Source organism: Myxocyprinus asiaticus, chromosome 8, assembly GCF_019703515.2.
Source record: "Myxocyprinus asiaticus isolate MX2 ecotype Aquarium Trade chromosome 8, UBuf_Myxa_2, whole genome shotgun sequence".
NCBI lineage: Eukaryota > Metazoa > Chordata > Actinopteri > Cypriniformes > Catostomidae > Myxocyprinus > Myxocyprinus asiaticus.
The window spans coordinates 29,749,615-29,773,749 of NC_059351.1; the positions used below are offsets into that span (position 1 = coordinate 29,749,615).

Consider the following 24,135-nt stretch of genomic DNA (forward strand, 5'->3'; position numbering starts at 1 on the left):
ATAAGAGCAAAATCTGTACATTATTCCAAACTTTTGGCCACCAGTGTAAGTGTATGTAAACTTCTGACTTCAACTGTATGTGGTCTATTAAACAACATCACCTTGGATTATTTGTAATAGCATTAATAAAGAGGGCTGCACACGTAGACCTCAACACTTTGTGCACAAAATATGGTGATAGTAACAATCAAAAAGTACTTTTTCTGATCATGACCAGGTAATTTTGAGTAGAAAATTAACTTCGGACTAGGCAAAACAAGAAGTTACCAAACATAACAACAAAATAAAATTAAAAAAAAACGGTATAAATAAACTTGCAAACAGTGAAATCATGCAAGCTCATTAATTATTCAAGCCCGATGGATGCTGGGAACGCCAGCTTTGAAAAGTTATGTAAAATTAACTTATTTTATTCACCTGTTAAATTTATTCAAATTAGCAGATAAATATGACATGGTTTTCTACTTTAGGATTGATACATGATGATGCATTGTAAAAAATAACAATCATAAATAATATTTATAAGCTAGAGCATTCATTTTTACATGTTTGAATGGAGTACAAATGTAGAATTTACTTAATATTTTCAAGATTACACTAACTTATTCAATGTAGAACATACCATCTTTTCTGCTATATTTACTTAACCACAAAATAATTTTTTTCAGTGTAGATGTATAAATGTCAGTTTGTGAGTTTGCTCATACTAATGTTCAAAAAGAGAGTGTCCACTGAGTGTCTGTGGTGATTTACCTCACAAAAGTTGCTTAGGCTCAGAGAGGTGTTATTTCTAAAAAGACCACATAAATTGCTTGATAGGCTCAGTTTTCTTTCCTGTGTTTATGCATTTCCTACCTATAAACAGGAAGTTGGGGTGCAAAATATCAAAGGGTTAGCCCCTATTTAGGTTAAAAAAGCCAAACAATTCCAATTTCTATTCAATGGGATCTTTAGCTAAAGTGTGGATAAAAAGCACAGTATTCTCAAACTTGATGTAAGCATTAAAACATTTCTGAGTAAAAACAAACAAACGTATAAACGTCTTAAAGATTTTGTTTATATTACATTTTTCAAAGAGCAATATAAGGTACATCATTTAGCAGAACAGAAAAAAAAAAGAATCTATATGTTTACACTCAGTTACGCTTCTGAATAACAGCTGAAAAAACACTCAAATGGGCTGCCAGAATTGAAGTCAATACCAACAATAGAGAGGAGTAATTTAAAGTGAGTTGCTTGGATGCACAAGGCTGACAAAAACATGCCAACATGAGACACTGAACCAAACTGAATGTGAAGAACCGCAGGCAGACAAATACAATTAGTGCAAAGGCACTGAATCCACCGCAGCTCACTGAGTTTTACAGTCAATATCTCCTTCATTTGTCCCCTTTAGTTTCTTGAGTTCCCCAACCAGCTCCTGTTCCAGTGTTAAAATCTCATTGGGCTTCTTGTACTACAAGAAAAAAAATGAGAAAAACTCAAATAATATCCATGGCTGAGTACAAAAAAAGCTGAGTACTGGAGCAGACAACAGAGGTGAGAACAGTTCAGTTCAACTCTCTAAACTTAGGTGAACCAATAAAAAGTGACGGTATAGTTGCCCTTTTGATGATCTGAGACCAGATTTGTGTGTTCTCTTAGTGAGGATTACAGTTTTGGCAATCTTGTCCCAGATCTACGCAAAAGGGAATGTTCCTCTACGTGATGTGGAAAATCTGTGAATACCTTACAGTACAGAAAGAGCTCAGACAGAAAGTGATTAAGTGAGACTAGCATTGAGAATTGTTCACTCACGCTGACGATTAACGTGTTGTTGGCATGGGTAAAGCTCAAGGCCGTGCTCTCCAGAGGCAGCTGGCAACGGTCGAGATCTGGAATACTGAACTTCTTGTAGTACCTGGGAAATAAGGAGATGAACAAGAGAATGTGTCACATGGCCGGTCATCAATCTTCCATCCAGATCAACAGTGCCACCTATAGTGTTACTGCAGGGCAATGGTCACTAAAAGTTCATCAGTCATTGTTCACTGGCTCAGAACTAAAAACAAAGCTTACTGCATTTTGCATTATTGCATTGCATTTTCTCAAATTTTAAAGCTAAGATTTGAGTGTTCAAAAAGAAATGCAAACTTGCAACTTAAACAACTGCCAAATAACCCCTAAAAACTCAACTGAGAGCCTTCACTCAGTACTAGATGGCTTAAAAACGCTTCAGCCATTTAAAGCCTCCCAACTGAAACACATTTTAAAGGACTCACTTTTTGTTTGAGGTCCGGATGACACAACATCTTTCCATCGGCTCTATTGACACACTGTAGACTTCAATAGGGTAAGAAATATTACGGATCCTCCACTGGTAACTGGTTTTAGTGTCCTTGCGCATAAACAGTGGCTGCAAGCATATGAACCACTCAGATAAGAAAATAGGTGGCTTGAAGAGATAGTTCAACCAAAAATGAAAATTCTCTCATCATTTACTCACTCTCATATCATCCCAGATGTGTGTAACTTTCTTTCTTCAGAAGAACACAAACAAAGATTTTTAGAAAAGCTCTGTAGGTCCTCACAATGCAAGTGAATGGTGATCAAACCTTTGTAGCTCCAAAAATGATATAAAGAAAACATAAAAGTAATCCTTTTGACTCCAGTATTTAAATCCATATCTTCAGAAGCGACATAATAGGTGCGGGTTAGAAATAGAACAATATTTAAGTCCATTTTTTAACTCTTAAATCTCCATTTTAACTTTCACTTTCAGATGTGAAAGTGAAACGAAACAGGCACCACATGTGATTTTCAGATGTACTCGTGAAAGTTGAGATTTAGAGTAAATAAAGGACATACATTTTGATCTGTTTCTCAACCACACCTATTATATTGCTTCTGGAGATATGGATTTAACCACTGCAGTCTTATGGATTACTTCTATGTTTCCTTTATATGATTTTTGGGGCTACAAATGTCTGATCAGACACCATTCACTTTCATTGAATGGACCTACAGAACGGACCTGAGATATTCTTCTAAAAATCTTCATTTGTGTTCTGCAGAAGAAAGTCATACACATCTGGAATGGCATGAGGGTGAGTAAATAATGAGAGAATTTTCATTTTTGGGTGAACTATCCCTTTAACACATACCAGTATAAATGTATTCAGTTTATTACCATCTATAAAGATCATAAAGTTACATTTGAACTGTTCTCTTTTATTAAATCAGTGGTAACAGCTTTTGGGCTTGTATCACCAACTTCCAATGTCCACTGCCCCTGTCCTCCAAGAGCGGTTTTACAACGCCACTTACGCACTGCAGAAAGACACAGTAATTAAGAAAAACTGAGATCACGAGCTAATTAATTAGATAAAACCAGAAGAACTGCACTTACAGACAAGTTCATCCGTTTTCAGATCATATTCCTCAGCCATCTCATTTCCATCCTCAAACAGATAATGCACTTTTCTTTTCCCTATTGAAAAAGGCATATGTACTGAATTAGACTGGTGTATGACATGTTAAAGATTTTGTAAGTAATAGGCTACAGCTCAAGCTAAATTAATCTGAAATTAAATATTTTTTTCATAATCTAATATAGCAGAGTGGACATGTTATGCTTGACCACCTATATAAAAAAAAACATCACAATATAAAGGAAAACATAAATAAAACAAGTTACATACTTCAAAATAACTTCAACATTATTTTGTTGAATAGCTGATGTCATCTCCAGTGTTTACACTGCAAAGGTGGCAGAAGCTGCATCTGAAGTGGCATTTAGGTGTATTTACACAGACTGTTTAATGCTGCTCAGAGGTGGCATAAATGCATTTACACAGCTGTTACAATTGCATAAGTAATATGAGATTAATGTTTTAAATATAAAATGATGCATATAAAAATATAAAATGAATGAAAACATGAAATTATACATTTTAATGTGAAACTAAATTGTGAAATATATGCTCTGTCATGACACCAACAAAGTTTAAGGCTTCTCTAATGCTGCATTTCATGTAGAACCAAAGCAGCATCAGAACTGCCAACTTAAAAAGGACTTAAATATTGATCCGTTTCTCACCCACACCTATCATGTTGCTTCTGAAGACATACTATATACATATAACCACTGGAGTCTTATTGATTACTTTTATGCTGCCTATATATGCTTTTTTGAGCTTCAAAAGTTGGTCACCATTCACTTTCATTGTGAGGATCTACAGAGCTGAAATAATATTTCAAAAAAAAAAAAAAAAATCATCGTTTGTGTTCTGCAGAAGAAAGAAAGTCATACACATCTGGGATGGCATGAGGGTGAGAAAATTAAAGAATTTTCATTTTTGGGCGAACTATACCTATATAACGTGCTTCCCTGGGGGCACGAGGACATGAAACTAGTGCAATAAATAAGAAAAATAAAATCAAATGTGACTTTAAAGACCACACAAGGTGTAACATTGTAAATAGGCTTGATTTATTTTTTTAACAAGGCTATTAGCGGTTGAAATTAAACATTCTATCTCCGCTATAACTTGAACTTGGGACATAAACGGCACAGGAATAGTAGGATGTAGATAGCTTTAAGTTTTAGCCATTATTTAGCAACATTAGCAGGAATTTCAGCATGGTTATACATACAACATAACTAAAAAAAGAAAAGAAAGCATAATCCAGAAAAGATATGCTCACCATCAGATATTAAGGCAGTTTTCTTGGCTTTCCTCAGAGTATCTGCCCAGCGTTGAACTGCCATGCTTCACTCCGCTCTTTCATTTCCTCAAACAATCCCACTCGCCTGAGGTTACCAAGGCAACCGTCACTTCTCAAACAAGAAATGTGCCATTTTATCTGCATCAAATAATATATTCAATTGTATTATTTAAAAATATTAAAATTGATCACAAATTCACAATGTATAGCTTGTTAAAAACGCTTGGTTATTTAAAAAAAAAAAAAAAATGACAGCGCTTGCGCACTATGACCCGGAAGTTGATCAGTTAAACACTCCTCTGTTGTTCCTAGAGAGAGGAGGTGTGGGGTAGGTGTGACAGTGGTTTTTAATCTATCAGTCAAAGTTGTTTTACAATATGAAATGTGATTTAAAATGTTAAAAAAAAAATTGTTTTAAATGCTTAATGTATGTTTAAACGTAATCGTTTGTGTTGTTCTGTGCACATCGATCCGTTTGTTTGTTGCCCAGCAGGAACTCTTTGCTGCAGGTTCGATCTGTATCTGAAACCTTCTGATCCTGAATTGAGGGCCGTGGTATCCTGAAAGCCTTCCCTAAAGTGAAGAGACCACGGCTTAATGATGGGAAGGATGTGCCTCCCCTCAAGAGGACGACTGCTGAATCAACAACAGGTTTATAATTTTTGCAGTAATGGAATACACTTGTGTAAAGCAGCAAGGGCTGTTTGAACAATGTAAATATTTAGGCAAATAAAATCCATTAAAAAGTGGAATCACTATAAAAATAAAAATAAATATGTTTTTTAAAGAAATTGAACCTTCCCTTTTGGATTGATTTCTTAAATGACTCCAGTGTTTTAATCCATATCTTTAGAAGTGACATGATAGGTGTGGGAGAGAAACAGATCAATATTTAAGTCATTTTTGCTAGAAATTCTTCTCCCTGCCCAGCAGGGGCGATATGCATGAAGAATGTGAATCACCAAAAACACAAGAAGAAGAATGTGAAAGTGGAGATGGACTGAGCAGGGAGGAGAATTTATAGTAAAAAAGCACTTTTCTCACCCAAACCTATCATATCGCTTCTGCAGACATTGATTTAACCACTTTTGGATAGGATTACTTTTATGCTGACTTATGTGGTTTTTGTAGCTTTAGAATTTAATTTACAGGTTTTCCACGCTCAGAGAAAACCTAGGAATATCAAGGAATTCTGAAATTGTAATTCTAGGCATGGAGAAGTCATGAAAATTGATCAAATTTTGAATGAATGAATTAATGAACGTTACATTTATATAGCGCTTTTCTGACACTACACTCAAAGCGCTTTTACATAGTGAACAGGCGACTCTCCTCAACCACCACCAGTGTGCAGCATTCACCTAGATGATGCGACGGCAGCTATAGTGTGCCAGTACGCTCACCACACACCAGCTAATGGTGGAGAATTATTTTTTTTTATTATTTATTTTTTTACATTTTGGAAACCATGAAAAGTAATAGAAATTTCTATAGTGAATATAAATGTTTCTAATTTTCCTCTGCTTGAAATATCTCATCAGCTAGATTTTGGTCTTGTGCAATATAAAATTTGCTCGCAAACTAAAGGGATTTCTGATTTGTGAGCAAATCGTCTTTTTTTTTTTTTTTTTCTTCAGTCAAAACAGACTTAATGATCCTTTGGCAAATTGGTCTGAATCAAAACTATTTAAAAAAAATAATAATAATAAATCTGTATCCAGTAATCTTAAATGACTAGAAAGGTCATTGGTCAAAAAGGGTGTGAATTTACTGTATTGCTGTTTTTTACTATTTATGGTCACTTAAATCCTACCTTTGTGAACAGAAGCATCAGTTTCTTTTCCAAACAATACAATGTCTTAGTGCTTACAAACCATTGAATGGTAGTTTATTATGCTATTAGTTGATAAGCATTTTTAATGGTATTTTCTTTGATGCTTTGAAAAGGGGAAATTCCCATTGCTTTTAAAGAAATTGTATCAGAGATGGGTCATTTACATTTTTATTTACTGCCTTACATGTACATACTGTCAGTTGCACTGATTATGACAGACAGACGACAGATCCTGTAGTACAAAAAAAAGTATTGCCACTGCTAATGCTTAAATACAGCAGCAACCAGTTCACAACTGTCCCTTTTTGTTGTCTGAAAATCTGCTGATGCCTATACCCAGACAGCAACATACACCATTATGCAGTAAAGCATCAGGATGTTTTAATTGTAATGATAGCTTTTTTGGATTATTTGTCTTTGTGTCATGAGTCACAAGGTGTTTTGTTACAAGCTTTAAAAAACTCCAAGTCTCTGCTCTGTTACAATAGCAGAATAACTCTGCTATTTACAACTGTTGTGCTGTCATCGGCCTATTAGACTTCCAGCAGTACACTACTTTAATATGATTAGCATTAGTATTAGTAGTTGTTGTTGTATTTAAAATGCTTCTTTTCTTTTTCCAAGGCACTGTTTTTCATGGAGTCACAGTATACATAGTTCCAGCTGGTATTGGGAAAGCCAGGTGTGACATTTTCTATTGAAAGATCACCCAAAATGGAGGGCAGTTAGTGACTACATTCTCTCCCACCTGCATTCATGTCGTGGTGGATGATTCTGTTGATTGTCAGAGAGCTTCGAGACTTCTGAAAATAGATAGACTGCCCCCTGCCGTTCAGCTGGTGAAATGCACGTGGTTGAGTGCCTGCATCAGTGAGCAGAGATTGTTAGACTCTGAACACTATAGCCTTCTTCCTTTAGAGGCTGTTATGCTTGAGTCTAGAACTAATTGCCATAGCATTATAATTGCAGCTTAATGTGCTACCAGTCTAAGAAAACTGTATTCCACTTTGCATGAGAATTTGAGTGTAGAAAAATATGTGATCTGTCCTCAGTTCCACAATTGCTGCTGCTGAGGAGTCAAATGAGACTATAGTTGCCCCAGTTTCAGAGGAAGCGGCACAATATATTTTGGTTCCAACTCAAGAAGATCTCACAGAGATGGTAAGTTGGCTGGGTTATGGGTGGGAGGCAGTTGTCTCCATCTGTAAGATCCATCAGTTGTTTGTTGGTTTTTACATTTTTGCTAAGATGTGGTATCAACAGGTAAGTTCATGTTCATTGGAGGATTTGTAGTGGAATTTGAATGTGTGTTTGTGTTCAGTTTTTATCTTCTGTGGAAATTTGCAATTGTATGTGTTCCACTGTAATATAAAATTAAGGTGCACTCAGTAATTTTTTTTTCCCCATTAAAAAAGTTTTACTCAAAGAATTTAATTGTAATTTTGAAACATATGTATAAAATCACAAGCACTCAAATGAGATGAGGACTCCAGTCATTTCAGTAACCTAATAAAAGGTGTTTTATTCTACATGGGGTAGGGTCACCCTCATGGGGGCTGCCATTTTAGAATCACATGACCATCTGAATACTACTCACTTAATCTCAGTAACCATCTTGTTATTGGACACCTTCACTCTTGGATTAAATTAATCATGTCTGACTGTGAATAGTGAATTTCTACAATGGCATCTGTAAATTAAAACTATTGATTTTGTATGATGCTGCATCCACAACACTAGGTGTCACTGTAAGTCCAAAATGACATGAGCGAAACGTTACTGAGTCCACCTTTAAAGCTGCTGTAAGCTATTTTTGAATGTCATGCATAAAATGTGCCAGATATTACTGAAATAGGTGTCTGAGAAAACAAGCTTGCCTCTGTGACAGCCCTTGGCTCTGTACAGCAAAAATGAATCTGTCTAAGGCCAGAGCATGTTAGCTAATTTAGACAATTAAGAGGCCACTCTCTGCAGACAGTGGGAGTATTTGGGAAACCTGGTGCAGAAATCACTTGCAGCAGATTTAAACATTGTGGAGCATATTCAGTAATATTTAACAACAACCATAATATTTTACAAGTTTAATAGGATTATTTGTTGCTTATTGTTTTTACTATCAAAGGGATTTTGGACATTGGAGGACATTCACACTAAGGCCGTTTTGAATGACACTCTAAGGATCGGACTAAAGCACTATGATGATCTGCTTGAGTGGATGTCAAGAAGTGAAGCAACTGCTATTGAGAAAACAGTTTGTACAGACCTTAACTTAGATTGGCCATATGTCTGTGACTATAACCATGTAGTTGATGGTTATTTTCAATGATTTAAGATTAAGAAAATATCCATAACCAAACAGTTAACTGATGGTCTGAACAAAGACAATCCCTACACACATGTGCTGATCCAAAAATCTTCGGGTTTTGAAGAGTAAAAATGTATCCATTTGATATCACAGCAGTAAATAATAAAACTGAACTTCTAGACCGCACTCCAAAAATTAAAACAAGCTTGCCTTGGCAGTAAAAATGTTGTCAATCTTTCTCAGTCAGCTGATGGACATAGCAGAGATTGTTAGTGAGTCTGTCCTCCCATAGGAAGAGTGGGAGCACTTGAAAGTTGGCATGTCATAAGTCAGAAGAAACCAAGCTCCCTTATGGAGTCTTGGACTCAAGCCAGTTGCTTTCTTACTATTACTTGGAATGTCCCCCTGTTTTCCTCTCAACAGACCCGATGGATAAAAAATGGCAGATGATGAAGATGAGTGCAGCTTGTGCTCTGCTGGCTCAACAGAATGATATGCAGAGCAACTTATGTACCTTCAGCAGTTCAGTTCCAAATTGCTGGAACACTGGGCACAAAGTTCCAGGGGGCGCAGAAAATTTTTACCATCAAGTCCTCAGCTTCAAATGTGTAATTTCTGTGCCACACCAGATCACCAAACAGAATTCCCAAAATAATGACCTAACACTCCACCCATTTTCCATTGTTCTGGAAACAGATAGTCCAACCCCAAACTCATGCTAATTGTTTAGCCAATGTTGCTATTATCTGGCTGGTTGGGATACTCAAGCAAATAGAAATGTTTTGATTGTGCCCAGTGTTTACACTTATATGAGACATCAACCAATGAACGGCTTGCTTATAGTTGCACATTAGGATGCTATAGGATATTTTAAAGGAAGATTCTGGGTTCAATGCAAGGTTAGTTCTAGGATTAGTTCACCCAAAAATGACAATTCTCATAATTTACATCATTTACATGTCATCTTGGATGTGTATGACTTTCTTTCTTCTGCAGAACACAAATGAAGATTTTTAGAAGAATATTTCTGCTCTGTAGGTCCAAACCATGCAATTGAATGGGTGCCAAAATTTTTATGCTCCATAAAGCACATGAAGGCATCATGAAAGTTATCCGTTCGACTCCAGTGGATTAATTAATGTCTTACGATGCAAAACGCTAGGTGTAAGAAATAGATCAATATTTAAAAAATGTAAATATTTTTGGGTGAGCAATTCCTTTAAAGGGATCATTCACCCAAAAATGAACATTCTCCCCTCATTTACTCACCCTCATGCCATCTTAGATGTGTATGACTAAATTATGAGAACACAAATTATGATTTTTAGAAGAATATTTCAGCTCTGTAGGTCCATACCATGCAGTTGAATGGGTGCCAAAATTTTTACGCTCCATAAAGCACATGAAGGCATCGTGAAAGTAATCCATAGGACTCCAGTGTTTTAATCCATATTTTCAGAAGTGATATGATTGGTGTGGGTGAGAAACAGATAAATATTTAAGTCCTAAATTGCTTGAAATTCTTCTCCCTGCCCAGTAGGTGGCAGTATGCATGAAGAATGTAACTCACCAAAAACACAAGAAGAATGTAAAAGTGATCAGTTTCTTACTCGCACCTATCATATCGCTTCTAAGATATTGATTTAACCACTGGAGATTACTTTTATGCTGATTTATTAGATTTTTGGAGCTTCAAAATTTTGGCACCCATTCACTTGCATTGTATGGACCAAAAGAGCTGAGAAATTCTCCTAAAAACCTTCATTTGAGTTCAGCAGATGAAAGAAAGTCATAAACATCTGGGATGGCATGAGGGTGAGTAAATGATGAGACAATTTTCATTTCTGGGTGAACTATTCCTTTAAGTTCAATCAACAGCATTTGTGGCATAATATTGATTACCACAAAAATAAATTTCGACCCATCCCTCCTTTTTTTAATGTTTTTTTTTTAAAGAAAGCAAATAGTGGGGGATCTGGGTAGCTCAGCAAGTTAAGATGCTGACTACCACACCTGGAGTCGCAAGTTCGAATCCAGGGCGTGCTGAGTGACTCCAGTCAGGCTTCCTAAGCAACCAATTGGCCCGGTTGCTAGGGTGGGTAGAGTCACGTTGGGTTAACCTCCTCGTGGTCGCTATAATGTTGTTCTCACTCTCGGTGGGGCGCGTGATGAGTTGTTCGTGGATACTGCGGAGAATAGCGTGAAGCCTCCACACGCGCTAGGGCTGCGGTAACGTGCTCAACAAGCCATGCGATAAGATGCGTGGATTGACAGTCTCAGACGCGGAGGCAACTGAGATTTGTCCTCTGCCACCCGGATTGAGGCGAGTCACTACATCACCACGTGGACTTGGAGCACGTTGGGGAGAAAAGGGGAGAAAATCCAAAAGAAAAAGCAAAAAGCGAGGTTATAGTGAGGCAGTTACAATGGAAGTGAATGTGGCCAATTTGTTGAGGGTTTAAAGGCAGAAATGTGAAGCTTATAATTTTGTAAAGCACTTACATTAATTCTTCTGTTAAAACTCATGTATTATTTGAGCTGTAAAGTTGTTTATATTGCAATTTTTACAGTCATTTTAGGGTTTGACATTACATCATCATGGCAATTCACAGAAAAGGTTAGTAAGTGATTTCATCACACTAAAATCATGTTCACACACATACCATTTATGTTATGTGGCTATACTATAAAAAACAAAATAAAAAAAAAGTGAGTACTTTAAAGTTAAAAAATTGGCTTCCATTGTAAGTGGCTCACTGTAACCCAAATCGCTGTTTTTTTTATAAAAAAAAAAAAAAAAGGAGGGACTAGTCAAAATAAATCTTTGTGGTAATCAACATTATGCCACAAATACTGTCGATTGAGCTTTACTTGATTGAACCCGGAATATTTATTTAACATAAAAATACATATTTCACCTTTAAAGGGATAGTTCACCCAAAAATTTAAATTCTCTCATTATTTACCCTTATGATATCCCAGTTGTGTATGACTTTCTTTCTTCACCAGAACAGATTTAAAGAAAAGTAGAAAAATATCTTAGCTCAGTAGGTCCTTAAAGTGCAAGTGAATGGCGATTTCTCTTTTGAAGCTCTAAAAAAATCAAGGACAGTCAGCATAAATGTCATTGATATGACTCCAGCTGTTAAATTAATGCCTTCTAAAGTGATACGATTGATTTTAGTGTGAAAAAAGATCAAGATTTGAGTACTTTTTTAACTAGAATCCAACGCTTCAGGAGAGAGTGGAGTCCAAGCGGTCTCTCATGTGACGTATTCGTGTTGCCATGGATACCGAGGTAATCTTATATTCTCCACTCGGTTTAGACATCCAGGATAAGCACACAAACACACCATTGTGAGTAAAGAAACAGATAAATACAGATCAAAACCAACCAAGCTACTGTATAGTGTTCCTTTTACTCACTTGTAAACAACGCTGCTCAGTTCTCGTGTGTTTCAAATGTCAATGTGATTACATCACGCACGTACTGCTTCTGACCGGAAGTATGATTTAGAGTTAAAAATAGGTACTTAAATATTTATCTTTTTCGCACCAAAAGCAATCATGTCACTTTAGAAGACATTAATTTAACAGCTGGTGTCGTATGGATGACGTTTATGCTGACTGTGATCTTTGGACCCTTTTTTAATGTCCTACTGAGCTAAGGAATGTTTCTTAAAATGTGTTCTGGTGAAGAAAGTCATACACACCTGGGATATCATGAGGGTGAGTAAATAATGAGAGAATTTTCATTTTCGGGTGAACTCCCTTTAAGCTTGACAAATGTGTTTTTGATTTTACATTTTTATTTTCTTCAGTGGTGTTCTTCAAATCAAAAGGCATGTGGTTATCGCTCTCAATGGGGTGTGTGGTAAGTTGTGCGTGGATCTTGGAGAGTAGCATGAGCCTCCACATGCGGAGTCTCCACGGTGTCATGCACACTGAGCCACGTGAAAAGATGCGCGGATTGGCGTCTCAGAAGCCGAGGCAACTGAGACTAGTCCTCCGCCACCCGGATTGAGGTGAGTAACCGCGCAGCCATGAGGACCTATTAAGTAGTAGGAATTGGGCATTCCAAATTGGGAGAAAAGGGGATTAAAAAAAAATAAAAAAAAGGGGGAAAAAGCATGTTACTCCAAAGAGTTTCCATATGATGTGAAGTTATAAATGTTTTGTTTGCTTTTGATTAACAGGTAAAGGAGGCAGCTCAAAGCATGGACGCATAGCTGGTGGTTGTTGCGTGTGGCACATACCACAGGGGGAAGAGCACATGTGGAGATGTGGATGTTCTCATCACCCACCCCAATGGAGAATCACACAGAGGTGTTTTCAGCAAAGTATTGCACCTCCTCTATCAGAGTGGTATGCTGTCTTCCAATATCTGAATAGACATTTATTACTACAAGGGGCAGTTTATAAAGCCCAGAAGATAAGGCTTTATCTTAAAAGCAAGTTGAAAGTATAGACATGTAAAACATGGTTAATCTAGGTCAGATCAGTGCTTTGTTACAACTATAATTCAGTCACTGATCATTACAGTTACTAGAACTATGCTTTATTACTAGGCCCTTTCCCACTGCAGGAACTAAATCCTGGCGTAGGAACTATTTGAGGAACTACTTCGTTTTTTGTTGTTCACTCATCAGGAACTATAGTTCCTGTGTAGTTCCTCTTCACCTCTTAATTATGGTAATGCACTGCTTTTCCTTTTACAATGTAGTTATTGTGCTGTTAGAAACAATAGAATACTGCTTTATTGCACTTTACTATTAACTACGGTACTTGTGCCATCACAACAATTGTTCTGACACTGCTCTAGATGAACTAAGAGTACATTAAATTAGGATTTAAATGTGCACTCAGTAACTAACTTGTGTAACTTTGTCTTTGTGACATCTTGGATTTACAGTGACACCTAGCAGTTTGGATGCAGCATCATTTAAAATCAATTGTTTTCAGTTTCAGATGCCATTGTAGAAATGTAGTATTCACAATCAGCCATTATTAATTTTAATCCAAGAGTGTCAAATAACAGGATGGTTACTAAGATAAAGTGAGTAGTATTTGGCTGGTCATGTGATTCTGATTGCGGACCCTCTCCGTGTAGAATAAAACAGCTTTTACAAGGTTACTGATATGACTGGATTCTTCATTTTAATGTGACTGACCATGATTTCCTACATATATTGCAAAATTACAGTTAATGTCTTTAGGAATTAAACTTTTTTTTTAATGAGGACAAAATTACTCAGTGCACCTTTAATTAATTTACAATGAATATTATTTGCATTTTCCCACCCAGGTTTCTTAACAGACAGTCTTGTTAGCCATGAAGAGAACGGTGAGCAGAAGTAGTACATGGGTATCTGTCTGCTTCCAGGCCCTTCACAGTGCCACAGACGCCTAGACATTAATGTAGTGCCCTTTGCTGAATATGCTTGTGCTCTTCTGTACTACACTGGCTCTGCCCACTTTAACCGATCAATGTGGGCATTAGCTAAGACCAAACACATGAGCCTATCAGAGCACTCTCTGAACTGTGATGTCGTCTGGCAGCGTGGCATGAAGCTAGTGGTGGGTACTCCTTTACACACACACCTGCGGAGAAGGATGTCTTCAAACACCTTGGCATACCTTACGTAGACCCACATGAAAGAGACCTGTGACAAGGCTGGATCGTAGTGATCTGACTGCAAATTTTACATGGGAATTATGAATCATGCTGATATTATCGCATTTTAAATGTGGTAGTAAAGGGCATGCTCATTTGGAATCTGTGCTGAAAAATTGGGACACTCAAATTTCCACACATCCCCGCAACTTGCATTTTTGTTTATTAAATATTTTAGCTAATAGAGCTGTTCAAGTTTTAGTCCAAAAACCCAGAAGAGAATTTGCCATGGGTTCACTTTAGATTTTCCTATGGGTTTTTATAATGGCAGTTTTGGATTTGAGTAAAATTAAGGTATGTGGTAAACATTGCTTTAAGAGACATGAACATTTTGTTCTACAACATAAATTACACAGTCGTCCCTTCAACGTGAAATTTGAAGCCGCACTGAAGTAACTTGCTTTTTTTTTTTTTAAAACACGACGGCTTCAAAATTCTTTGAATTGAATTTTGCAGCTGTCGTGTGTTTTTTATTTTTTATTTTATTAGCTCTGTTTGATCATGTTTTTAGCAGCCATTAAGACTGAAGAACTCACTTTCACTGTAGTCAACACATTTTACTATGTTTAAATCGGTGCAAAACCTGCCTGAAAAGTCTGCAGATCCCTTATAGGCCTAGTAAAGGGTTATTCACAGTAGTCATGAATTGTATTTGTTTGAGTGTGTCATATCAATTGCAAAATTATTTTAAAGGACTTTTTAAAAAGAAAAATTCAATACCACTTGAAATATGCCACTTAAGATATGCAGAATTATTAAAGCAACCCAAAGAAGTATTGTTTTCTGATTGTTTTTTTTTTTGTGTTTTTTTTTTTTTTTCATATCATGTAGCTCATATTCAAATTACTTCCTGTAAACTTTTATAAAAGATGACGGTATTGGATGAGTGAATATTAACTATTTCAAAGAGACCAACCTAATACCCGAAACATAAAGTCTTGTCAGCTGTGATTGGCTTTGTGATCTGTGCGCTCGGTGTGTGGAGATGGGCACAATTTGTCCCATCACGTTGCGCACATGGTGCAAGGATATGACTGCGCCACACCCAGCTGTGCTTGAACTCTCGTTCGCAGGGACTGACTTGTGTAACAGTCGGGGGCGGCAGTGGCACGGAGCTCATGCTTGCAGCTCCACTGATGTGCGTACCCTCGTGCTCCAATGAAGGCGGTGCACGAGCTAGCCTTTTACGGTATCGATGTGATTCACGACCAGTAAATATATTTACACCTGAACGTTTGCGCTGTAAATAAAGTCAACACAGAGAAAACCTAATGTTTAAGCGTGTTTAAAATGGGCTTGTTTTTATACATCGTTGGATCTGCCCCCCCCACCGAGGCAAGTGTCTACGAGGTGAGAAAAAATTTGCATCTCTTTTCAACTCTGCCGGTTGTTTGTCAAAATGTATATTGTTTTACATGCACGTTGCAGGTTCTCTGCAGTTTCCACTTGTTGATTGTTGGTCGCCGACTGAACATTATACATATTTTATGCAGCTTGTAGCCCATGCTAACAAGTTTCTTTTTCACAGCTTTCAGCCGGCGTTTTATTGTCCTTGCCATTTGATACATCTGTTTGTTTCAAGTCTTGCGTGCAAACCAATAGTCTTGTGTCAAGCTAGTCACTCAAAGTGTGGGGCTGTGACTAATAAGTTAGTGAGCCGCCTACCTAGACAACATTTTTCTTTTCCGAGTCACTCAAATTTATTTTACATTTTTACATTTTATTCGTGTAGAAGAATATGTGTCCTAAGAGACTTAAAAATTGATTAATAGTAACCTATGAAGTACAAAATGCTTAAATTGCGCACCTATGATGGCCAAAACGCTTTCTAGGTAGGGATCTCACTAGGTTTTGTGACACGGCAAGTTCAGTAAACAAAAGTTAGCTGTGGCTAACAATTCAGCTGATTCTTACAGATTCTGAGACTTGAGTATTGGCTTTAAAAAGTAAATTGATCCCATACGAACGATTTGAACTAGATTGCCCCTGTTGTCAGTCAACAAAAGCCAAGAGATCAGTTATTGTTGAGCATTTAGATGAGCCTGTATAAACCACAATGGAACTGCTGATTAAGCATTATTCTACCAACGATATTTAGCACGTATTTGATTTACCCTTCTCATTTTCAAAGGTCTATGCCTTTATCACTGGTGAAGATTATGATCTTATTTGTTGTTCAAAGGAATAAATTACCAGTAAAAATGTGCTGAGTTAAATGGTCTGGATGTGTCTTCTGATTGGCCTTTGAAAGGACCAGTTGCAACAAACCCATCAAGTAAAAAAACAAACAAACAAAAAAAACACCCTTACAATAATTATTAAGGTGCTTTCTTAACTGAAGGGATTTGTCACATGGGTGATGCTGCACTTTTTATATTGATCCTTAGAAAACAAGTACAATGTAGGTTGTTCTGTTTCAGCAAATATAAGTTTGCTTCATCCTTAGTTTTGTTAAAATATTTATGGCCTCACTTGCCAGTATGACTAGTTGAGGTGGCAGGCTGTACTGAGAATTAGAATGGAGGGGGATCAAACTGCTCAAGAGGTGCAAAAAGAAACAAAAACATGTCTTACTGCACATTATATTTAGGTTTAATGAAGTCGCAAAGAAAAAACTGCAATCAACAGCATACATTAGCTATGTCATTCCTCAACCCGATAATTTCTAATTGTATGAAGTTGTCATTTTCTTGTTGTCTTTTGTAATAAGTGTTAAGTTACACAAGCAATATCACATGATCACATCAGACACATCTGATATTCACTGCAACAGCATGGTTACAAGTATGATATTGCTTTAATCCAAAACATTTCTTTCATACAACAGTTCTATACATTTTTAGTTTTGTTCTGCTTTTGTTTGAAAAGAAATATCAACCGTTGCATGGTGCCGAGCATTGCACAGACTGGGTGTGTATGTATGTATGTATATGTGTATATATGTATGGCTATTGTGTATTGTATGTTTTTCTTTTGAATATTTATCTATTGTTTTATTCAATTGTAATTATTTTTTAAAGTCTTGTTGCTGTTTTGTAGTGTTGTGTACTGGAAGCTCCTGTCACCAAGACAAATTTCTTTGTATGTGTAAGCATACTTGGCAATAAAGCTCATAAAACTCATGCTGTCTGGAACACCACAAACACATGCAAGAGGAGTGATACAGTGAAAGGTTCAAGTGCTAGAGAATACAAATACAGTATAGATATGTAGATTGTTTTGTATATAGAAATTTGTGAAACGGGTGGCTTGTGCAAAGTGGCATCTGCCAGTAGTGCTATGGTCCAAACTTTATTTTTCTCTTTCTCCCCTTTTTCTCCCCAATTTGGAATGCCCAATGCGCTCTAAATCCTTGTGGTGGCTTAGTGACTCGCCTCAATCCAGGTGGCGGAGGACGAATCTCAGTTGCCTCCGCGTCTGAGACCGTCAATCCGCGCATCTTATGTGGCTTGTTGAGCATGTTACCGCAGAGTCGGTGCGTGTGGAGGCTTCACGCTATTCTCCGTGGCATCCACGCACAACTCACCATGCGCCCCACTGAGAGTGAACCACATTATAGCGACCACGAGGAGGTTACCCCATGTGACTGTACCCTCCCTTGCAACCGGGCCAATTTGGTTGCTTAGGAGACCTGGCTGGAGTCACTCAGCACACCCTGGATTCGAACTCGCGGCTCCAGGTGTGGTGGTCAGCATCTTTACTTGCTGAGCTGCCCAGGCCCCCTATAATGTGTCTTTTTGTATGGATACAGTTGAGTTATTGATGAAGGGCGCTGCTTGAATTAAGTCTTCTAAGAGGGGGAATGGAAGTGGGACAAGACCCAGGTCGGACTCGAATCTGGGTTCCCATGAGCCAACAGCTCTTATAAGTCCTGAGCATGTGTACTGCGCCACAGCTCTGACAGTTTAATTGTCAGAAAGCAGTTTCTCTGACAATGGCAACACTTGTGGCTGGCCTGTTTTTCAGTCATCTTCTCTACCATCTTCAAAGTGTTCAGCTCCAGGATGTACTTTGTTTGCAGTGGGATTAGCTGTTAAACTTTCTGTCTGAAGGCAGATTCTTTTTCATTTAGGTATCATTATGAGGTCAGTGATACCTATGTGTGATGAAAGCTCCATATCACATTTAGAAACCTTTCATTTCACCTTGTCCTTGCCACATTGTCGTATCATAATTTAGAGGATTTTTAACACATGTGGTACCACAAATTAAAGTAAATCACAGGTTTTGTGGCTCTCAAAATATAGGTGAACTACAGCCTGTCCAAAGATCCGATGACCACATAACCTGGAGATAAAGGGCACTCACCAGTTATAAGTTAAACAGAATTCTGCTAAGGGCCATATTGTGTAATACAGAGCAATTTTGTGGTCAGTTCCTCCCCCCAAATAAGAATTAAAACCTTTACACCAAGGTCTCTTTTGAGGTTAAGCTCACCCAGTATTAGTAATCATCTCATGTTTTAAGATATTTGAAATTGTTGAGAATGAAGCTGGGATTAATGGTGCACAAAGTGACCCACTCAATCAACTTCAAGTGGCCATAGCCAGTTCTCATACAGGATGATCATTTTACCCAGTTTTTTATTTTTTATTTTTTTTTCAGGCATTTTCCTTTAGTGTTATATTATCAAAATTCATATTTCAGGCATTGGAGCAATTCACTAATGATGATCAATAACCAAAATTTTTGTCTGTCAGACTCATTAGGCTATGCGTCAAACAGTGATACGTGAATAGAGGCTATAAATATGTATTTTAATAACATGAAACCGTATTCTGCATTATGTTTATTAAAAATATCATTGTCCTTATGAACACACTTTCCAAATACATGAAGACACATCAAACTGGAACCAATATCATGTTGAACTTGGACACGTTGTGACAGATGAACAGAGGCAGAGCTATATGGCTTTATAATAGATTCACAAGTTAATAAGACCCATTTGAGTGCACACAAGCCCTCTCTTAGCGACATCAGGGAGATTTCCAAGAGCAGCGTATATTTGAGAGCATGTGTCCCAGCAACCGGTACATGGATGCACTCTTGCATGTCATGCATGCATTCATGACATTTAACAGTATTATAATACCATAGAGCTATAGTGTATTGCGATCGACTATGGTCCATTAAGCTATTAATTTTCACTTATCTTGACAATAAATTTGTATTGTATATATGTATCTTGATTTCAAGTGGTCAATTTATCATCTATCTCCATGCCTCCCCTGACATGCTCTGGCACCCCCCTGTTGAAAACCGTAGATTTAACCTAATAATATCTTATTGTATTCTGTTGCTGATATACCACTTTTCACAAAAACTGTGGAAAACAATGTTAGCTAGTCAAGTAACAATATTAGATTGGCTGACATTGCTTTCAGCAACTTCTCATTATAAACCATCAAACTTTAATTAATTTTCAAATATAATGTTTTCGGGTACCGAAACTGGATATGGACAAAGTCTCCACAGCAGCAGGGAATTTGTTAGATCTGCCAAGGCATCTCACTCAGGTGCACTTTATTCCTTATCTAGTTACTTGTAAGCTTTTTGCAGTGGCCTAAAGTATTTGAATGTCTAATGCATGAATAATGTCCTCCTTTAATAATTAGATTATGAAATGTCAAACAAAGTGGCATTTATTTTCAGAGCATGCAAACATTTTTAGCAAAACATTTCACAAAAAGTGAAAAAGTAGATAAATTGTTCAAAATGAAGACACAATATTTGGTCACTTTTGGTTACCAAACTTGGTGTAAAATGTCCATATTAAGGGTAATGAACTGCACTATTCAGGGCTCCAGACCAAAAAAATGACTTAGGAGCCATTAGCTCCTAAACTGAAACATTAAGGAGCCAAATGGCTGTTTTTAGTCACCAAATCACAGAATTGCTCGATTTAGATAGAAAGCCGAAGAAACGAAGACTGCTGATAACCTATTAATCTGATGTTTAATAAACAGTATGTATAGTTGAGAAGTTTGCATTCCCTTTTGTCTGAAATGTTCACACCCCTTTCATAATTTATACAAATATAAGAGATAAAAGATTTTTTATTTAGTACTGCCCTTCAGAATCTACATTACAGATAATTACAAAGTATAGTATGCATATTGTAGTGTGTTGTCTTCTTGAGCATCAATGAATGTTTGCACCTTGTGTAATAGTTGTGTACAAGTCCCTCAATTGTTCTAAGTGTTAAAAGCTTAATTTATATATAAAACAGTTAAAGGACTGGCATGGAGGTGGTGGGAACCAGCTGAACAGTAAACAAAGTTTAATAAAAACTCAACATAAAAACATAAAACAAACACAGCCCGATTCAGGGCCGGCTGTGTGTCCTCATGGGCCGGACCCACCCTCTTCCTCGTCACACTCCTCCATCGCCCGTCTCAGGCCGGGGAATCCTCCGGCATGACGCACTCCCCTTCCTGGGTGAGGGGTGGGGCCGTTGCCCTTCCAGCCGTGCCTGCCAGTAGGTCTTCCCCGCCTTTTGGAGGCCTGGGAGAGAGGAGGGGAGGGAAAGATTGAGGTGGAGTGACGGAGAGAGAGAGAGAAAAACGTGCTCGCCGGCTCCCGGACATGCTGTTGCCCGGTCCTCAACTGCTCCTCCGCCCTCTGGCAGACGCCAGCTCGTGCCTCCCCCGGCGGACGGCAGCAAGTCCTCCAGCCCCTCGTGGACAGAACCACTCCTCCCCTTCTCGGCAGACGGCCGCGGTTCATCTGGCTCTCGGGGGCCGGCAGTGACACCTCTGTCCCCAGGTATACGGCCGCGGCTGCTCCCCTGGTGGATGACTCGGCGACAGCGCATCCCTCCTCTCTCCTGGGTTTTGGCACCAATGTAACAATTATGGAAAGGAGGAAGCTGGGGCTGGCTTGGCAAAACACAGACATTTATTGTTGCAATTTTCAGTCACACTCAGTAAGGCTGCTTTTCAGCAGTACACAAAAGCTTTTCATCAACACACTGACATGCAGATACACACAGATAGCTTCATTCATCTCTCTCATCTGATTCCTCTACTCAAATACTCCCGCTGCCCCTCACTGGAACGCGAGACCGGTTTGGCACACAGGTGGAGCTCATTCACCACTTCTCGGCCTTGCTCTGCCCAGACGCCGCTCGGCCCCGCCCTGCTCGCCACTACGTATGTATGTATATATAATATACACAGTTGAAGTCGGAAGTTTACATACATCTTAGCCAAATACATTTAAACTCAGTTTTTTACAATTCCTGACATTTAATCGTAGAAAACATTCCCTGTCTTAGGTCAGGTAGGATCACTATTTTAAGAATGGGAAATGTCAGAATAATAGTAGAGAGAATTATTTCAGCTTGTATTTCTTTCATTACATTCCCAGTGGGTCAGAAGTTTACATACACTTTGTTAGTATTTGGTAGCATTGCTTTTAAATTGTTCAACTTGGGTCAAACATTTTAGATAGCCTTCCACAAGCTTCTCACAATAAGTTGTTGGAATTTTAGCCCATTCCTCCAGATGGAACTGGTGTAACTGAGTCAGGTTTGTAGGCCTCCTTGCTCACACATGCTTTTTCAGTTCTGCCCACAAATTTTCTATCGGATTAAGGTCAGGGCTTTGTGATGGTCACTCCAATACCTTGACTTTGTTGTCCTTAAGCCATTTTGTCACAACTTTGGACCGGGTACAGCATGAGACCCATCTTCTTGGTGGTAGCTCATGAAAGGAACAGTGGCACGCTCCTTCCCTCTGTAGTGCTTGGGTCTTCTCCTTGGGCAAGAGAGAACAACCCTTGAGCCCCCCTAACAAGGGTTACAATTTTCTTGATTATACCTTTTTCACACGCCTTATCCATCTAGATGTGCTAATACCATCCTTCATCTCTCTGAAAGGATCCAGAGTAAAATAGATCCTCAGTATCCCAATGCTGTTCGCAAGGAGCGATAAAAGGGGCGACTTGTTTGCCGTAAATTGCGACCTGTGTCGGTGGAGGAAGAGATCCTGGTGCCTGAGAAATATGGTTTGCTGTGGCTGCCACTGTTTCAACACTGTACTTTGGCTCATACTTCACCTAGACGGGAGGTTGGAATGGCTCACTCAGTCAGTCGGCTGGTCAAGAAATGTTCTGAGAGTTCTGTGATAGCTCAACAACTGCTAACTTTCCAGAATCCCCAGTAAGCATTGGCTAAGGGTCAATCGAGTGGATAGAGCAGTTTACAATCTGCTCTACCTGCTCGAGTATATCATTCTTATAGCCCTGATGCATAATCTGCTGGAATTCCACGGTCCTGTGCATCCCTGTTTTTTGGGCTCCAAGGTGGGTGGGGAATAAGGATGAAACAGAAAACCTAAAATATGGCTTCAAAACACACTTCCAAAAAGTGGTTTCTAGACTTGGATACAGACTGCATTTCAGAGAGTAAATGTTTACTCATGCCAAATAGTGAAGAGTGGACAAGGTTTATAATCCTTGAAGCAGTATCACCAGATTTGCCAATCACTAATCTTTCTCCATTTGCTATTCACAAGGGTATCACAGCAATAGCAGGAACAGTGAAAGAAGTGAAAAAGTTACGATCTGGACAAATTCTAGTGGAATGCTGTAAAAAGGCAAATGCAGAGAATTTACTACGAGCCACACTACTCGCTAGAGTTCAAATAAAGACATCACCTCATCCAACATTAAACTACAGCAAAGGAGTGATCCGCGCTAAAGAACTGGATGTAGATGAAGATGAAATTACCCATGAGCTCAAACCCCAAGGAGCAGTAAATGTGAAAAGGATAATAATCAAAAGAGAGGATCAAGTTATCAAAACTGGTACATACATCCTCACTTTTAATAAGCCTCATCCCCCAGAAAGAATCCAAATGGGATATCTGAGTGTCACAGTGGATATATTCATGCCCAAAACAATGCGATGTTTTAAATGTCAAAAATATGGACGTGGGTCAAATAGTTGCAAAAATAAAAGCATCTGTTGCAAGTGTGGTGAAGAAGACCACCCAAATGCTGTAACTGTACAGGAGACCATTTGGCTACATCAAAAGAATGTACTACATGGATCAAGGAGAAGGAAATACAGAAAATCAGATGCACAAAGAAGATCCCTTACCCCGAGGCAAGGAAAATGGTAGATGCTGTCCCTCTTTTTACACTGAGTAAAACCTATGCCTCTGTGGTTAAGAAATCTGTGAAGACCATGGAATGCCAGACAGACTTCACCTGGATGCACAAAGATAAACTCATAATGTTAACAGCAATAAATCTCTCCCAAGGACCAAGAATACAGAAACCAAAAGTGAATCTACCTCAATCAGTACTCAGTCTAATCAGAACTCAACAGAAAATCAAACTGCAAATAGAAATACGAGAAGATTGATTCTTTCGCAAGCAAAAGAAGAACTGGCAAAGACAAAACAAAGATGTCGAAATGAAAGAAAGGGATAGTCGGAGTAGAAGTTCATCCCCAAAAGGAAAAATCGGGGAATATATTCCTATTTTTCCTATGTGAGAATGGAAAATATTTTTATCCAATGGAACTGTTGTGGACTCTGCAAATTTTGCAGAGTTGCAACGCTTACAGTTCAACCCCCTTGGTTTTTGTCTTTATGAGACAAAACT

General features: G+C 38.2%; 2 protein-coding genes across 4 annotated transcripts in view; one reads left to right on the forward strand and one right to left on the reverse strand.

Annotated features, from left to right (window-relative positions):
- Positions 1 to 687: 687 nt before the first annotated feature.
- Positions 688 to 4,813, reverse strand: LOC127444968 (protein DPCD). Of its 2 annotated transcripts, XM_051704660.1 has the most exons (7): positions 4,687 to 4,768; positions 3,681 to 3,762; positions 3,389 to 3,469; positions 3,194 to 3,309; positions 2,262 to 2,395; positions 1,798 to 1,900; positions 688 to 1,456 (listed from the first exon to the last, which is right to left on the reverse strand). In XM_051704660.1, exons 3-7 carry the CDS (start codon positions 3,426 to 3,428, stop codon positions 1,352 to 1,354), a joined length of 498 nt encoding a protein of 165 aa, XP_051560620.1. In that variant the 5' UTR covers positions 3,429 to 3,469; positions 3,681 to 3,762; positions 4,687 to 4,768; the 3' UTR covers positions 688 to 1,351. The 2 variants fall into 2 exon arrangements, with proteins under 2 accessions (XP_051560620.1, XP_051560619.1); XM_051704659.1 differs by lacking the exon at positions 3,681 to 3,762 and having other exon boundaries at positions 4,687 to 4,813.
- A 188-nt stretch (positions 4,814 to 5,001) lies between these two features.
- LOC127444950 (WW domain binding protein 1-like) overlaps positions 5,002 to 24,135 on the forward strand; it is a 57,596-nt gene continuing 38,462 nt past the window's right edge. The window contains exons 1-8 of one of the 2 annotated variants that reach the window (XM_051704629.1): positions 5,002 to 5,035; positions 5,201 to 5,358; positions 7,594 to 7,702; positions 8,664 to 9,454; positions 12,668 to 12,871; positions 13,043 to 13,211; positions 13,415 to 13,538; positions 14,152 to 15,870. In XM_051704629.1, coding sequence (XP_051560589.1) covers positions 15,811 to 15,870 — 60 coding nt within the window. In that variant the 5' untranslated portion in view covers positions 5,002 to 5,035; positions 5,201 to 5,358; positions 7,594 to 7,702; ... (3 more) ...; positions 13,415 to 13,538; positions 14,152 to 15,810. The remainder of the gene's footprint in view (positions 5,036 to 5,200; positions 5,359 to 7,593; positions 7,703 to 8,663; positions 9,455 to 12,667; positions 12,872 to 13,042; positions 13,212 to 13,414; positions 13,539 to 14,151; positions 15,871 to 24,135) is intronic. The other variant, XM_051704628.1, reaches the window with a different exon arrangement.